At 36.2% G+C, this 18,311-nt stretch overlaps 1 protein-coding gene across 6 annotated transcripts in view; it reads right to left on the reverse strand.

The window, feature by feature from the left end:
• Positions 1-18,311, reverse strand: part of LOC121322913 (glutamate receptor 2) — a 63,245-nt gene that overhangs the window by 28,637 nt on the left and 16,297 nt on the right. For all 6 annotated transcript variants that reach the window (XM_041263521.1, XM_041263559.1, XM_041263550.1 and 3 more), the window contains exons 3-4: positions 9,287-9,526; positions 3,394-3,590 (exon numbers count right to left, since the gene is read on the reverse strand). In XM_041263521.1, coding sequence (XP_041119455.1) covers positions 3,394-3,590; positions 9,287-9,526 — 437 coding nt within the window. The remainder of the gene's footprint in view (positions 1-3,393; positions 3,591-9,286; positions 9,527-18,311) is intronic.

An 18,311-nucleotide genomic window follows, 5' to 3' on the forward strand; every position in this document is an offset into this window, starting at 1 on the left:
GTTTGAAAAATGTATCTTGGATTGGCAAATCCAAGATACCCCCCAATCTGTCATATAGACAGTATTGTATGCAACTGGCAAATGTTAGATGTTACTGCCATTGTGTTAAACAATCGTAAATAAATAATATCCTCGTTTGTGAAATCTAAAGACTCCATCCCTTCAAATAATGTATTGGATTAGCACATTTACAATGATGTATGCACTACTACAAGAACTTTATTCATTTCTTCAGATTTCTGTGCACTTGATCAACTCTCCTTCAGTCCACATTAACAAATGGATATGTCGTATTTATTCTGTCCTTTGATCTGTTTATGCTGCTGATTAAGTTTGAACCACACATGTTTTAATGCTGTTTGCATTTTGCAATAGTTCTTTTATTGTTTTCCAGGACCCCCTTTTAAATGAGGCCTCAATGGGTAAATCTCCTGGTTAAATAAATCAATAAATACATAAATAAAACTAGTGTGACTTAAGTTACATTCCAGCATACTACGTCAAAATCAATGTTATAAGTACCTCCAAACGAGTGTAAATGACTGATTGGACTCTGTATAGGAGATACAGTAGACACACCACTGTTGTATGACAGGCTAGCAGGCAAGGTTTCTATTTCTAATATAACATGTACATAAAAATTCCCAAAGGCTGTGAAAAACTATTTAATTCATAACACATCTGTTTTTTTTTTTTTATCCAGTGATATGAAGAAATGTTTTTCTTTTCAGTTTCCACCTTTTTATTTATACTAGCCTATCACAGCTAATGGGATCACAACTAAAAAAAACACAGGTGTGCTGTACATAAAGCACTTTGTTTTATATGCATCGAAACAAAAACTGCTGTATTTTCTGGTTACGCTACTACAGGGGATTTACATTTTACTCTGGGAAGAAGTCTTAAAAAAGAGGCTATCGTTGGCTTTTGGACATAAATTTGATTATACATTTTTTTTATCTCTTATGACGAAAAAGTTAACTGCAAAACAATGGGCAATGTATTATCATTATAATTCAAGTAACTGATTTAACTGTGACACGAGAGTTAGTTTTTATATATATAGATATATATATATATATATATATATATATATATATATATATATATATATATATATATATATATAATCTATATATATAAAATGTATGCTAGTAAAACATTAGTTATTATTATAATGTGCACCTTTTTTGTGTCAGGTTTGAAACATATACACAGGTATTCAGAAGACTGACAGCAAAATAATGTGCATATTAAAATTTTTAATTTTAAAAATGTTCCATACAGATCTTGATTTTACACTGCAATTAATGAGGTCACGTTCCATATCTTAGTTCCCATATAACTTAAATAAGCACTATATTATAAAGGCTGGAATAAAAAAAAATAAAAAAAAGAATGTTTATGAAAATGATGAAACACTGCAGTCACAGTTCTCAATGCAGCATTAATAAATGGTGCTTTTGCGGTAGAGATGTTTTTTGTTACTCAAAACCACAGCCAATGCAATCGCTAGGGATTGTCAGTTGCTCCTGATTTGTTAGCAGCTTCTGACTCCCACTCTTTCTTCATTCGCCAGCACCCAGGTCAAACTCGTCAAAATCACTTTTTAGCATGTTTCCTCAAAATCAAGCCCTATATCTGAGCAAAGCGCTGTTTGGATTTTTGTTTTGAAACACATTGCAAGCTGCAAATGGCTTGTGCGCTTTTTTTTTTTGTCGTTTGTCAACACAATCTCAAATCTTCCTACAAACCTAGTTTCAGAAAGCTAAACAATATCAGTAATAATTGTGCAAAGCCAAATTGTAAAACTGAAAGAAACATTTAAAATAGACCACTATGAAACTATAGAAATGTCAACTTTGTTCTTCTGACAATCGCTCCCCTTTGTTATAAATCAGTACATAATGTTACCAAGGCATTGGAAATGAAGCCTATACGTTTACCTTACTTCATTGTAGTGACTGGTACATTTGAAATAACCTCTAAAAGCAGCTTTCATGTAAATAAATGAATCCCCTAGAACTTGGCTTTGTCAGGTATCAAGGTAATTTTAGATAGAATATTTATGTATATGCTTTGGAAACCTTCTTGCGGTATAGCAATGTGTGCCAGGCTCTGCTAGGAAACTCTTGACTCCACAATGTGCCTACAATCATGATACAATCACATATTATTATTTTTTAATTGTTTGTCTTTTTTAGATTTACCTGTTCATTCCCAGAATGTCAGATTTACAGAATCTTTCTACAGTGTTATACTCAGGTTAGTCTTGTGTGTTTTAGAATGCTCATTACTCCACCACAGAAGCACATGTGTTCCATTATACTTATTTTGTACTGATACAGTGTCCCTTACAAAATTTTACCAGAGTAGATTTGCAGTGATTTTGCAATTGTCCCATGCTGTTTCCATAAATATATTAAGCATTCATCAGGTATAACGGGATAAGAGAATAAACACTATTGTGTGGTTGCACCATAAACTGCCTTAACCTGAGACAAAACAAAAACAACTGATAAGGGGCTTGCAAGACTGTAGGGTAAATAACAAAGGATAGAAAGGTTTGATTTTTTCCACTTTATAATTTTCACATGAATTGGACATTTCACTGGGCAATAGTAAAATAATCTTTAAATAAGGATTCACTGGACCGGGGCTATGTCTGCTAAATGTCAGATTGGATTATGCTTGCGTGGTTTCATTCTGAAGTGGTTTGTATTTATCTGGCCGAGGTCCTCTTGCTGAGAGAAGCCCTCGAGGTGAGACCACGTGAGAAGGAGATGCAGTTGCAAAGGTAGTAAAAAATTTGGACTGGTGGGGGAAAAAGTGCAAATGAAAAAAGGAAAGAGGGCATGAGCAGGGGTTCAACTAGCAAGCTGATTGAAGATTGGGAGGGGGAGAAATTTTCTTCTTCTACTTTCATTGATTTACTGTAAAACTTCTGCTGCTGGCAGTTTTGTTTTTAGGGAGGGCATGTTTAGTTTTCTTTTGATAACCAACAACATGAAATTTAGATTAAGAGTTCTCCAGTCTGAGACATGTTTTTACAAACATGCATGGAAATCAGCTGGATTTAATTCCACTGTTGATTAGTGAACCAGAGCATGCAAAAAGTCAAATCAACCATGGCTATGTTTAAAAAGATAATGTATTGCAGTAAGGGGACAGTTCTAGTAAGTAATGAGACAATTCTAGAATCTTAAATGTTCTCATTAAAAAAAACAAAAAAAACAGATACCATCACATCCTAAAGGAAAAAATCGACAATCTATCTGACTTGTCATGTACTCTTCACTTACATGCTATTTTTCATGAAACAGAGCACTCCACTATGGATTGTCATCTAAAGCTGCTGCTGAAAGAACACAGACAAGACTAATAACTGCATACCTGTTCCATAATGTCTTTCACTTTATCTTGCTCACAGTCCAGAATCACCCTCCTTTCTTTCTTGATCTCAAGATCTTGAAACAGAGAGCGGTAAGCTTCGTCTTTCTTTTCATCTTTGAGGTTGCCTACATTGATTGCTGTTACTTGCCATTTCTTTTCAGCAGCAGTATCCAACACTACTTGTAGCGTTGATAAACCTGGAAGAAGCAAAATGATCATTCTTAAACTAATTTCGTTAAAACAATATATGAGAAGTTTTGAATGTATCAGTTATAATGTTAAGACGTTTTGAGAAATTGCTAAATAATATAGACTATATCACCTAAAAAAACATTTAGTAACTATTTTGGTAGTATTTTGATACAATTGCCATTGACTATCTTTAAATTGATACATAAATTACAAAAAGATTAAGGTGAATATCATGCAATGCCAAATAACTGGATGTAATTGGGGTGTGTTATTTGCAGTTATTGATTTAAAAAATGGTTGAAATATCATCCATAAAGAGAATTATCCCCTATAGATGAAGATGGCTATATTTGAATGAATATCATAGGAATTGTTAATCTACACAGTTTATACATTGACTTTAATACAGAGGAAACATAAAATACAGTTTATAGCTTAGTTACATTTGAGATATCAATAGTATAGCTTCTGGTGTGCAATATCATTTTGCGGCAAAATTGTTGAGCCCATCTCACAAGAAATTGCTTGCACTGTATGGCTTGCACTTCCTGGATCATTCCATTTCTGGGTCAAAGTATGTAACTGTTTGAAAGCATGTCAATTAATACGGCAGTCACCTGGTTAGTTATTGACAGGAAAGGAACTATTTAACGGGTGGTGAAAAGGCCATGCAAGTGCAACAAAAACTGAATGCATTGCTTTCTTCTCCTTTCCCCCTCCGATTCCAACATCTCTTCCCATATCTCTACCTGTCTCTCGGCCATCTCCACCTGGATGCACTCACATCATCTTAAACTCAACCTCTCAAAATCAGACCTCCTTTTTTTCCCCCTCTTCCTCCTCCACTGCTAATCTCTATATCTCTATTCCTCTTGAATCCACCACCCTTTCTCTCTCCTCATCCACCAAGATCCTCGGTGTCACCTTCGACCCCCTCATATGCCACTCAGCACATCTCTAATCTGGCATGCTCCTGTCACTTCTTCCTCAGCAACATACGCAGAATTCACCCGCCCCCCCCAGAGTGTGATGCATCTCCCATGGCCAAATTTTTTTTTTTTTCCTCTGCTATCATCCGCTCATCCAAAACTCTGCTGCCCGTCTTTTCCCTTCCTCGTTTCTCCCACACTATACCGCTGTTCTGCTCCCTCCATTGGCTCCCTATTGCCTCTCTCAGCCAATTAAAAACTCTTGTACTCGCCCATCACTGCTTCGACCTTTCTGGTCCCTATTTTTTTCTGGCATGCTCCTGTCACAGACTACTTTTCTCCCTACATACGCACAATTCCCCTCTCACCTCCTGCGCTCCTCCACCACTGGCAGATTAGCAAGCTTCCAATAACTCTTTTTTTTTTTTTTTGTTTTTATAAATAGCCCGAAATCTTTTCCTTTTTTTAAATAAATTTAATTTATTCCCATCCACTATCTCCAACCTTCACCCCTCAGTTTTTAGAACATGAGTCGAACCATAAATGAATTCCCCTTCTAAATCCTCTACGGATTATCTTCCACCCGCATTTTTTTTTTTAAAAAAAAATAAAAAAAAAAAAAAAAAAAAAAAAAAAAATTTATAGAAAAAATGATTCACGATTTTTTCTTTTTTTTTTTTTTGTTTTTTTTTTTTTTTTTTTTTTTTTTTTTTTTAGGGAGGTGATTTCAGGATGTTTTTTTTTTTTTTTTGTTTTTTTTTTTTTTTTTTTTATTTTGTTTTTTTTTTTTTTTTTTTTTGACCTTTTAATTTTTTTTTACTGTTTTTTATTTTCTATTTTTTTAAATAAATATTTTATTTATTTTTTTTTTTTTTTGGGGGGGGGGGTTGTTTTTTGTTTTTTTTTTTTTAAATTAGTTTATTTCTCCCTAAGAAAAAAAAAAAAAAAAATCACCCTCTCCGCTCCTCCAAAAAAAAAAAAAAAAAAAAAGAGCTGGTGGTTTCTGATGATAAAGAGGGATTTTTTTTTTTTTTGGGGGAGAGTGGGAGAGGCGAAGGAGGTGGTGACCGTTATTAGCAGTCCCCCCCCCCCCCCCCCCGCTTCCAGAGCCTGCTCCTTCTCCACCCTTGCCCCTCAGTGGTGGAATGACCTACCCAGATATCAGGACTGCTCAATTCCTAACCATCTTCTGGTGACCCCTCAAGACACACCTATTGACCTCAACTCTCTACTATAATGGACTATAGGTCACCCAATTGTACCAGTGCATCATCTTGCACTTGCACCGAACTGCTCCATATTTTGCCGTATTCTACTACTGCTCTATTTTCTGTATCTTGAACTTGATTTTACTCTTAACCCTTTGCGGTCCTTTGTCGGTGGAGATGTGCACCTGTAAGTGTAGATAGTTTTGTGATAAATAGGTGTCTGCTTTGAAAAGTATTACACACTTGATACAGATAAATCTGTGAATAGCATGTGCTTACAATATTCCTTTGAATTTAAGACACACTTAAATTTGACTTTATATATATGACTTTATATACATGACTATATACATATATATAGATTAGTTTATTATTATTTCTGAATTTCTATTTTTGTGTACTTTATTTCATCTTTTTACATTGATAAAATAATACAGATTGCTAGGCCTTTTGCACATGTTCTGCCTCTTAGTTCTTGTAATGGATAAAGACTTGTATCAAAAGGATGTTTCACATATTACCCCTATTATCTTTCATATGCAGCACTGTTAATGGGGTTTAATACAGTAAAAGCACATGATATTGTGAATGCTTTATGCATGTCAAAAACTGTAATACTGCATAATTATTGATAGCAGGAGCTAAACCCATGACCACAGGAAGATCAGAAGACTTGAATCACTTTAAAACTGTGTTGGTGAAAAGGGAGTTCTTATGTTTAAGTTGGATGCACATTTATTTTCCACGATTCCTTCATTTGGCCTGTTAATATTGCATTACAGTTCAAGTGTTTTATGTATACCGATTTGTACTAGTTTATATTGTGGAACATGGGTAGGAGAGTTGTTGTAACCAATGTTTACCTGTTTCATAGTCCTAAAACTTTTATTTATTTATTTATTTTTAATGCTTAAAACCTGGAAGCTCTAAATATAATTTTTTTTAAAGTGTATATATATATATTTGCATGAAAGACAACAAATTATCAGTTCTTGTGCATTATATTTTGCTATTAAACTCTTTCATGGATTGACATTGTTCTGTTACATTAAGTAAAATAAAAACACTTAAGACAAATAAATTGCTACTGGGCATCTTTTATTTTAGATTCTATTGATTTGTGTATGTATTATGATGCAGCACAGCCACTATAAAATCGATACCTTTATTAAAAAATGTGCAGAGATGAATCTACTGCTTAATCAACTAATGCCCATAAATTAACCAATCAAAAATGTTAATCGATTGACAGCCCTAATATATATATATATATATATAATTAGACCCATGGGTAACTTCTTAATCCATGGCAACATAGACAGTTTTTCATGACAAATCGTCCTAATGATAGGACATAGCAAAACGCTTTATATGATCATTTCAGAAACTGCTATCAAGAGGCAACTTGTTTCCCACATAACTGCTTAAGCCCAAGTAAAAGCGATTTTTAAAAAAATGATACCATGGGGTGCTTCCACAATCACGCAGTTATGGCTCAAACAGAACATCGGTCCTGGCTGCAAACTGGTGATTGTTTCTGTGCCAGGCAGCCATCTGTTTATTTTGATGGCAAAGTAACAGGCAATGCAATACAATTAGCTGACAAATGGAGTACTGCCATTATTGTACTGTTGTTTGAAAACCCCAAAAAGGTAATATTGTTAATCGGTATGTAACAAGGCGCCCTGTGATAAGGACCCACATTTGGTAATGCTATTTATTTTTAAACCAGAAGGTGCTTCCTGCTGGACAAAGAACTGGACATTCTAAATGTTTTAACTGAACATTACTTTTTGCTGGTTTTCGGTTGTGTAAATTGATATTGTGTAGAAGGTGCTTTATTTGCACATACAGTGTCCATGTCAGGAGTAAATCATAACTCATCAGCTGGAAGTCGAACTGGAAAGCCTGTCATCTTTGCTTTTTATAAAATGTCAGGCCCTCATTAAGAAAAATGTCCACATTTTTACCCCAAGAGTTGGTTGACAAAAACATCACTGTTTAGCAAACAAAGCTGATGGCCAGAATTCAAAGTACCAAGACTGCTGAGCACAGCTATGAGTCTATTTGTAAAATCTTGTGAAAGAAGCTCAATCTCTGTACCCCATCAACAACCATGTAAAGGTACTGTCTGTAAAGATTACATTAGAGTACAATATGACTCCTAAGAACTAATTTAATTGAAAAGAATAATTTCACAAAGTCCATGGACAAACTGGACTCAAACTGAAACTTTAAGTTAAAATGCCCACTTTCACTATCCAGTAGTCAAAATGCCCAATTATAAGAAGTGTGCATATCTTTCATTAGATTTGTGGAGTCCCCCTTGTAAATTTTTACAATTTGAGCTGTTCCTATACCTGAGTAGACTAGTTCGAATAATTGAACATGTGAATAGATTGTAAAGACACATACTAATATTACATGTGTTCACAGTGTTGATCTGTTTATTAAAATCAACAAAAATACTAGTGTTCAGAGGTACAGGGACCCCTGTTCTGATTACAACTTTTACAACACACCATTCTGGGGAAGATTAAATAAAAAAAGGGTTTACAGTTTTTGAGTGAGTAATGATTAAGCTGGCACTTGTTGTTGCTTTCTCTAAGGAAAATGCAACCTTGTCTGATGGCGCTAACTTGTTACAATGACAGCATGCCTCTAGTGCTTGCTTGGTGCAACGCATGACGTAAATGCAGCTGATAGTACAGTCGCTACCACTTTATCGGGATGCCTCGGGAGGTGTAAAAGTAACCGTGCTAGCCAAAACCATAAACCAATAATAAATTTAAGTTGTCACAATTTCTTCAAGAGTAATAACCCTAAATTCAGCTGACTCCAAGTTCTAGATGGGATAAAGTGATCCCTCAAAAAGAGATATTGCTGCAAAGGTGGCATTTGAGAAAGCAGAGAAAGAACTTCAAAAACTGAGAAGTTTAAATTTAGGAATTTGTATAACCAATTACAAAACAAGAAACTAAAAACTCTACACACCTCTCAGGAACATCAAGTTATATCACTCATTTATGATGCTTCAAAGACAAATAGTCTGAAAGTTTGAAAGCATTAACTGTATATTTAACAAGGCTGAGGCAGGGCGCGAACCAGCAACCACATAGCGCCAGCAAACTGGGCTCCTCTACATTCAAATTTATTTTAATTTTTTTTTGTTACCTCATCGATGGGGGACAGAATCCATAACTGTAGAATATCACACAACACTGCCTGTTAACACTTATAGTGTACCTCCTTTCATGTATTGAAGCACCTCACATTTGCCAACCAGTACGTAGACAAAACCATCTGAGGTACTGTATAAACCAAAAAGTTAACTTTTACTGCCAGTTTAATTCTCAGTGCAACATCAAGACTTAATCATGCACCAAGTATGGTATTCATTAGATGATGCATCCTGGTTTAAAGTTAGGAACAGGAATGATGTGAAGTATGTGGATTTCCCAAAGTTCCCAAAGAGTTTGCATTATAGCATGTCCCAATTCCAAAGTGATGCAACACACAACCAATTTAATTTATGGAAATGTAAAACATTGCATATCCACTTACCTCTATCACTGTCATACAGATATGCAAATTTGTCCCATTGATAGTACTCAATCAAACTAAGAAGAGCTCCCTTGACATCTGGTCGCATCTGTAAAACAAACTGATGTAATCCATCTGCAGGGAAGCTTGGTGTTATAAAAGAGACGTGTAGAGTCCCACAAAACGATGTTATAGTATTTACAGACTTCTTATCATAGAATCCAAAAATAGCATAGACTCCTCTTGAAAACTGGGAACAGACTGCAAAGAAAAAAAAAAGAAAAACTGAATTAGCATTCTTTCAAATGATTTTCTCTATTTCAGATTATGACTGAAGAAAATGTCTATGTTGGAAAAATAAGTTAATACTGTTAATATGCATAACACACTAATACATACTGTTGGATGTTTGACTGTCATACCTTTGTCCCTTTATTCATTTTTAACACAGTCTACAGTTGATTGATATGTACATACTGGTTACTAATCAGAAACATGATTTCACCCAGTCACTTAATGTTTATGAGATTGTACTTGGGTAATTTGCTTTTTTTTTATAGTACTGTAATAAAATATATGAAATTTCACATGTAAGAGGAGTAAGAGTTCTATATGTTATTTCTGTACAAGTAAGAAAAAAATACTGTTTAAAACTAATGCAACAGGGTCATTCCATGTCAACTCAACCAGAGCTTCCCACCTCAAGATTTTGATGTGTATAAATTAATAAATCCATAAAACTAAAACCCTAAAATGTGTATAATCTTCATATGCAAGTGGTTTGTCAGAGGGACTGATGACCTCTTTTTTCTTTGCTTGCCATCTTAAAAAAATGATTCTTGCAAAGTTCTGAAACAAGCATTCATGGGTTATAGATGAGCGTTTGAAGGACTTGTGGTGAAATAATTGCCTTAGTAATTGAAATCATGTTTAAGGATCCATTATATTTTGTAATTTTTTTTTTTTATATAATTACTTTTTAAATCGCCTGCTGCTGCACAGAAAATGCCATTTGAAAACATCACATGGTTTTCTGAGTGTACTTTGTAGTTCTAATACTCTGTTTGACAACATCATGGCAAAAGTCGAACTACTTCAGATAAAACATGCCAGAGAAGAGTCAAGATCAGGATGATAAACATTGATCTTGCTCTTACTGTATGAGCAATATAAGATATTGCAAAGACATCAGAACAATTGACAACAAACCAAGAACTGTCAGAGCTAACAGAACTGACAAATATTATGAGCCAGAGTCTATTAAAGAAAAAAATGTTCGATAAACAATCCTCGCACAAGCAATTTAAATTGAAGTTTACCAGTTTCTACTTGTTTAAATTAAGTACAGTATAACTTCACAAGAGCCATTGCAAATTAGTACTATTAGAACAATTACTTTACCAGGGTCCACCCAGATACAACGATCTCAGTACTGACTAACACTGCACTTTCTCCAGTTTGAATGTGTTATTCTCTCCGTGAAAACAAAGGCCATGGTTGGCTAATTCAAAGATAACCTACTGTAGTGTGAATCGTGCATGACGTATACAATCGTTGCCTGCCTGCCATCTTCATACAAACTGCAACCAGACAACGGGCGTGAGGAGGCAGCAGCCACCACGCAACTGCAGCCAGGTAAAGTGTGTGAAGATAGCGAGTAATTCGTCTTTGTCTCAGAAAACAAAACTTTATAACCATAAAAGAAAATTGTAAGTTCAGAAAGGCACTCACAACTGTACCGAACTTCACACAGTCATTACCTGGAACTGAGGATATCTTTGGAGTGGTTAACAACACTGAAACAGCGTTGAGAAAAGCACAAAAATATAAAGCAGTCTATTCTGATTATTTTTTTCAAGAGAAAGGACATGCAATTACTGTATTCAGCATGTAAATGTACATTATTTTCTTATTGATTTCTTTACTCTTTTCTTTTAAATATACCTTTTAAATGTTAATTAATGTGACCTAATCTTCATAAACGTACTACATATTGATGTTCAATTCAAATTGGGTGTTTCTTCATTGCCAAATCCTATTACAGTGAATGCCATGATATAGCAAACATTTTTTCAGGTCCTATGGGGGTTTGTTATAGTGAAGTTAGACTGTATATACATTTTTTACGCACAAGTATTTTTGACAGTTATTTCACTCCACAAGCGCACCTTCAACTTGTACAGTTGTAATATGAAAATACCATACTGCAGCTCCCATGCTCAGTGTTAGTGAAGTCCTGATCTGCCATCAAATAACAGACAGCTCTTATTAGTACATGTCACTGTTTATTTTTCAGTAAAAAAAAACAAGTTTAAATTGCAGCGTGTTCGTTCTGCTATATTAAATACATCACAAAAAGCACATTGTCATATATTTTAGATATTTTCATTAGCACAATCTGAGTACTAAATCTTGTGAACAGCATTTTTTTTTCTTGTTTTACTGCAGTACATTTCATTTTTAATTCCCTAAATATAAATATATATATATATATATATATATATATATATATATATATATATATATATATATATATATATATATATATTCTCAGCAATACACTTCGTAATTATAGTCTCAAGTATTTCTAAGCTTACTGTTTTCACCTTTCTGGGGCCCGTTTCTCAAAAGCAACTTTAACCTAGCCAGCATCATAACACCGTTGTAAGTGCAATGCTTGCAAACTGCAGAGTTTCCCGAACACCATCGTAACTCCAGTCACTCTTGAACTACTCCTTGAATAGGCTATTCAATAAATGTTTCAAATGTGTTTCCCAACAAATACCTGAAGAAGCTATTCAAACCCTAATGATGCGGGTGGACATCACGAACAAATTGTACTTTCACGTGGAGTTTTGGGAAATGCAAGTCAAAAGAGACTGGAAGCAAACACATGTTCATCTTGACAATGATGCTCAAAGTAATTCTGTTATTGGGAAACGAGCCCCTGGTGAGTTTGAGTAATATACTTTATTTTCTATGCAGTAGCTGACCCTGCTTTAGTATAAAACTCACTCTACATTACTGTTTTTCATTTTCATAACGTCTTAATTACCATGCTTGCTTCTTTGGCTAAAAAGATATTATCAGCTCATCCTCTAACTAATAAATCATCCTTAAACTCCTGCCGATAAACAATGTTGCGGCTTCTAAAGAAGATACAACAGACGAAAAAAAATCTGTTTGTGGGACTTTATTTAGGTAATCTACAATTTGACTGGCAAAAGATAACGATGGTTTATTGAAGTTCCACAGTGGCACTCTGCCACCTATCCCTCAAATATTTAATTTAATGAAAATCAGTAGCTGAGACACAGCCCGCCCCCCAGAGCATGACTGCGCCGGGGGAGAGAGCCCAGCCTCTCCGACCAGACCACTCTCCCCGTAAAACTAAATACGAACCGCTCAGCATTCAGGTAAGGAAAAAACCCCTACTCACATATTTAACTTTTTTAGGGGGAAACCTCAGGAAATCCGTAGCTGAGGGCAGCCCTTCCTCCAGGCTCTAAGCAGTCAACTCCCGTTTCGGCTTCCCAGTGCTTGACTGAGCAGCCGAAACAAAAATAAGCAACAAGAAAGAATAACACACAAAGCTTTTATGCGCTTGCTGATGACGTTTTGGTTAGGGGTGCATTCTCCTTCCAGAAAAGCAACCAAGTTTACAATTTTAGCTTGGTACGGTAACCTTTTCACTTTCTTTTTGTTTAATTCTTGAACTTTTTGAGGCAGTTTCAGGTCATTTTGTTAATGGCATGTGTGCAACACATAAACCTTAAGTGTATTTTTTTTTTAGCTTTTCATTGTTCTTGTTCTAAATTTCTTGAATGCAACTGATCATTTTTACACAGCAATATTCGCATGTTTGGTCACCATAACAACTTTTGCATGATTTCCAGGTACTATTTTTTATACACAATATTTTCAATAAAATGCTGACATTCAACAAATATTAATATTGTTATTTCCTTATTATTTTAAAGAAAATAGCAATGTCAAGCAATATATTGAAACTAAAAGAGGACCTCACACTGACAATTAAAATTATATTGCCTATACAAGCGCAATTCAAAATGTGGATGCTGCTAGAATATTCACGATGGAACACATCACTATATCTGCGCCCATTATCTGTAAACTATACTGCAGCAGAAATGTGTGCCTATTATATTAATATAAGGAGCAAACAAAGTACATATAGCTGTAGAGTTTAAATACAGCCCTACCAGTCTTAGACATTCTTTAAATCTTTAAAATGTGCTTCCCAATATCTGGTAAGTAACTGTCAAAAATCATGAATAGCATCGACTCATTATCTGGGCCATCAGTCACCTGTCCTGAATTTTTTGTAAACTCGCCAACTAACCATCTTTAAACAGAAATTGGTATTGCTGTTCTATCAATTACAGCACTGCATTAAAAGAGATGACTGAGCATAAAACCACAGCCAATGAACTACAGCAGAGCATTCTGAGTCACCCTGCAGATCAATCCAATTACCTAGGTGACAGATTTTAATCTACTGGATTGGATTGGTATGGGTCTATGGCATGCTTGATTAATATTGCTTTCTGTATCTTTGCATTACAAAGATAAAGTGATGTTTTGCTAAATAAAAGCACCACTGTTATTTACCACACTGATCAACAAACATCCAAGGGTTGTGTTTTTTATAGTGTAAACTGGCTATGATTCCTACTCTGCACAATAATACAGCTGTGGATCATCTGACAACTAAATACTGCCCAGGCTAATAAAGTGGTCTCTGTTAGGTCTTTAAACTTTACACTTATGTGCAAAGCTAACTGTAGTTCATAGAAGCATATTTTCATCACTTCAGTGAGTATAGTTTTTTTTTTTTATAACTACAAACCAATTTGTATATTTTAATTGGATAAGTGGTTCTCTTGATATATGTAAAATGGATATTTGACATACGCCGAAAGGTCCTGAAGTTACTCTTTGGCTGCCACAGTATGTTTTAGCTGAAATTAACATTTATTTTCGCATTACTTCAGTACTTCTTACGAAGTCAGTCAAGTCAGTCGAATGAAATCCAACGACAGGAAGCAAACCACAATTTGCAGGATATCAGCACTCCCTGTCATAGACATGAGGAGGACTTACATGGGTACAACTAGTAATGAACCCAATGATCCTTCAAACCCAGTCAGACAAACCAGCGTAAGAGAGAAAAGAACCGCAACAGGCACAAGCCTGGAGTTAAATGGCCAAGAGCTTGTAACAAGAGCATGGAGCTGAGCTTTATACCAAAACAAAAAGATTCTACAAGCATCAATCAGTTTCGTCCTTTTTCCCTATTAAACGTAGAAGGCAATATTTTCTTCAGCATTATTGCTCAGAGATTGTCAACCTACCTATTAAAACTTCTTCATTGACACTTCAGTACAAAAGGTTTCCCAGGATGCTTGGAACAAATCAGCATAATCTGGAAACAAATTCAATTGCCAAAAAAGGAGAGGAAGGAGCTTCACATGACATTCCTGGATTTGGCTAATGTATATGGCTCAGTGCCACATGAACTTCTTTGGGCAGCATTTTATTTTTTCAGCGTACCGATGACAATAACAAATTTAGTGAAAGTCTACTTTGGAGATTTGCAATTTAGTTTTTCAACTTCAGAATTCAGCACTACATGGCAATGCCTAAAAGTTGGAATAATGGCAGGATGTACCATTTCTCCACTGGCTTTTAGCATGGCAATGGAAGTAATTATTTGGGCATCAAAATGGGTAGACGGAGGAGAGCGCTTGGCTTCTGGACTGCGACTACCACTAATTCGAGCATACATGGATGACATGACAACAATGACTACAACAGTAGCTTCCACTAATCAGTTATTGGGCAAATTAACCAATAACATTGAATGGGCATGAATGCAATTCAAGCCCACTAAATCAAGGAGCATCTCTATAATTAAAGGTAAAGTAATAGATAAAAGATTCTACATTAATGGTGAGGCAATACTAACAGTGTCCAAGAAGCCAGTGAAAAGTCTTGGGAGATCTAAAGGACACAGTTCGTGTGGGACAAGTTAGATAACAAGCAGTGGAAGGGTTGAAGAGCAGGGTTTACCGGGCAAACTAAAACTCTGGTGCTTTCAGTTTGGTCTACTGCCAAGACTGCTGTGGCCACTGACTCTGTACAAGGTTTCCTTGACAACAGTTGAGAAGCTGGAAGCTTTAATCAGTTTGTACGTCAGGAAATGGTTCAGAGTTCCACGCTGCCTCAGCAGAGAGTCCGACTGGAAATGACATTAGTAGACAGGACAGATGAGTAAGGGAGACAGTACCTGTGATGAAAACTGGAAGAAAGTGGGCGGCAAAGAAAGCTGTGGAAGATGCTAAGGCTGTCCTTCGAATCAGTGATATTATGGGGCAAGTTCAGCATGAAAGAGAGGTTCTTGGTCTTAGTTCAGCTCCTCCTACATGGCACAAGGCAACCCCTCCTCAATGGAGGAAGCTGGTAGTCAACGAGGTGCAAAACCAGGAGAGGATGAGGTGTGTAAAGGACATTTCCCAGGCCAAGCAGGGAGAACAGATGAGACGGGAGAGTGTGGAACAACACAAGATGGGCTGGCAAGACCTATGGAACAGAGCAGGATCAGTTTCCTCATTAGATCAACATATTATGTTCTCCCTTCACCACAGAACCTAAACCTCTGGGTGGGTGAGGATCCCTCATGTCCTTTGTGTTCATCACTTGCAACATTAAGACACATTTTGACAGGATGTAAGGTGGGTCTCAGCCAAGGGCGGTTTACTTGGCGCCATGACCAGGTGCTGTGATATTTGGCCTTAGCATTGGGAGACAAGTGTAACCTGTCCAATAATTTGCCACCAGTTCCATCAAAGCATTACACACAAAAGACAATATTCCTCCATCCAGGAGAGCAACCACCAAGAAAATGTGTTAAAACCAAGCCTCGTCCAGGACAACTGGAAGCTGCTAGAGACTGTAAAATGCTGGCAGATATTGGTCAACGGCTTATTTTTCCATCTGAGATTGCCACCACTAACCTTCAACCAGACATTGTCTTGTGGTCTGGATCAGCAGGCCTTGTTGTTAACTCGCCTTAACAGTGCCATGGGAGGATGCTGTGGATGAGGTATTTGAGAGGAAGAAACTTTGGTATGCTCAACTAGCTGCTGAAGTGGAACAGTAAGGATGGAGAGTCCGGGTTTACCCAGTGGATGTGGGTTGTCGAGGAATTGTGGCACACTCTACAACCCAGTTTCTCAGAGATGTCGGGTTCAGTGAAGAAGTTATCTGAAGCAGCAGAAAGGAGCAGCAACTTGCTGTGGTTGAGACGGAAGATTTTGGCTGGGGATCTCAAGGACAACAGGAAGAAAGCAACGCTGATGTACGGGTAAGTAAGCTGGGCAGAGTTGAGTGGGGGATGGATGGGGGTGATGCTGGGATGCCAGAATCTCTGTCGAGATTCTTCAGCTTCAGCCATCAACACCAGATAGAAGGATATCTACATCATCAAATGGAAAGCGACGCAAATGGATGTATATGCAGATGGATCACATTAGTTTACTGTAAAGCTACGTTTTAGTTGGTGCTTATTTTGGTGAGAGCCGAGTTCAAATCAACATGAAGTTTTAACATCTACTCTCATGTAATTGAAATCATTATCTCTCATAATCAATGAATTAACAATGTTAGTTTTCAAGTGCATTAAATAGATAATCTCGATAATCTCCTCTGCTTTGTTAATTTGTGCATCAAGTTCATTAAAACCAAGTCTGGATGACAGATTACACGACTGCACTGGAATATGCTCTGTCCAGATGACTGAAATTGGATGTAAACATTTTACTGCTGATATGTTGAATTAGTTCAATATGTTTACTTAATATTGTGGTATAGAAAACATAAACAAACAAATTAATAAATAAATAGGTCTTAACATTTTATCTTTTTAATATGTCCTGTGACTTTTTCCTGGAAATGTTAGTTTAAAAGGTTCTAAGATAATACATGTCAAGTGATGGATGACATGGCAGTGATATAATTCCATAAAGAAATTTGAGTTCCATTATGTTTTACTGTTACCAATACATTACCAAAACAGTCAGCTTACTAGGATTTATTTGGCATACTTCAATAAAGCATTCTCATGCCTGCCAAGTCTCCTGATTTTGTCAGGAGACTCCCGATATGAGGGTGAATCTCTTGTCTCCTGATGAGACTCAATAAAATGCAGAAAATTTAGATTGCCAATTGTAATGCATTATTACCTTAAGTACATTTTTGCTAAGAAACAAGCACTTTTTAGTTCTAAATATCTCTTTGCTATGTTTATATATAATTACAACTCCCCTCTCCTTACAAGATACAGTATAATACTCAATGTTACTATAAACCACTGTGAGTAAGTAGCAGAGGTGCTAGACATCTGAAAGATACCAGAAGGGATATTAGCCCAATCATAAGCTGGACACCATCATAAGATGGACACCCTTAAAAAGATATTCTAGATCAAGCTGGATATTTCAACAAATGGAAAAACAGCAGAAATAGTAACCACCCAGCATGGTCTTTGATTAATTGAATCCCACCCTGTGACAAAATGGCTGAGTGGATGCAGGTGCAGGGGTGATGCAGTGCGGTACTGAAACAGCAGAGAAGTTTAATATGGTTGGAAAATAATGTTTTTATTGTTTTGTTTTTTTAATTCAGGTCTAGTGACCGATAAAAACAATAATAAACAATAATCGGTTTGCTGACCCAAACAATAAAAATAACCCCACAACGTATCCACCCCACAGTTATACACACACGGTCACCAGTCCTGCGTGACTGCAATAGTGCTAGTGGTGGGTGATACAGGTTAAAGTTGTGACAGTAATGGTGCTATTCTGGCTTTAGTGCTGGCCCTCTGCGACAGCTCCGGAATCGTGTTAGCAGTCTAATGTGGTGTAACAAACAAGAGGATTACACAGACAAACAAAAAACACTCACAATACTGCTTTCTCGTAAAAGGGGGTCTCTCACTATCCTTTTCAGTTCATATGCATAA

Source organism: Polyodon spathula, chromosome 1 (assembly GCF_017654505.1).
Source record: "Polyodon spathula isolate WHYD16114869_AA chromosome 1, ASM1765450v1, whole genome shotgun sequence".
Classification (NCBI taxonomy): Eukaryota; Metazoa; Chordata; class Actinopteri; order Acipenseriformes; family Polyodontidae; genus Polyodon; species Polyodon spathula.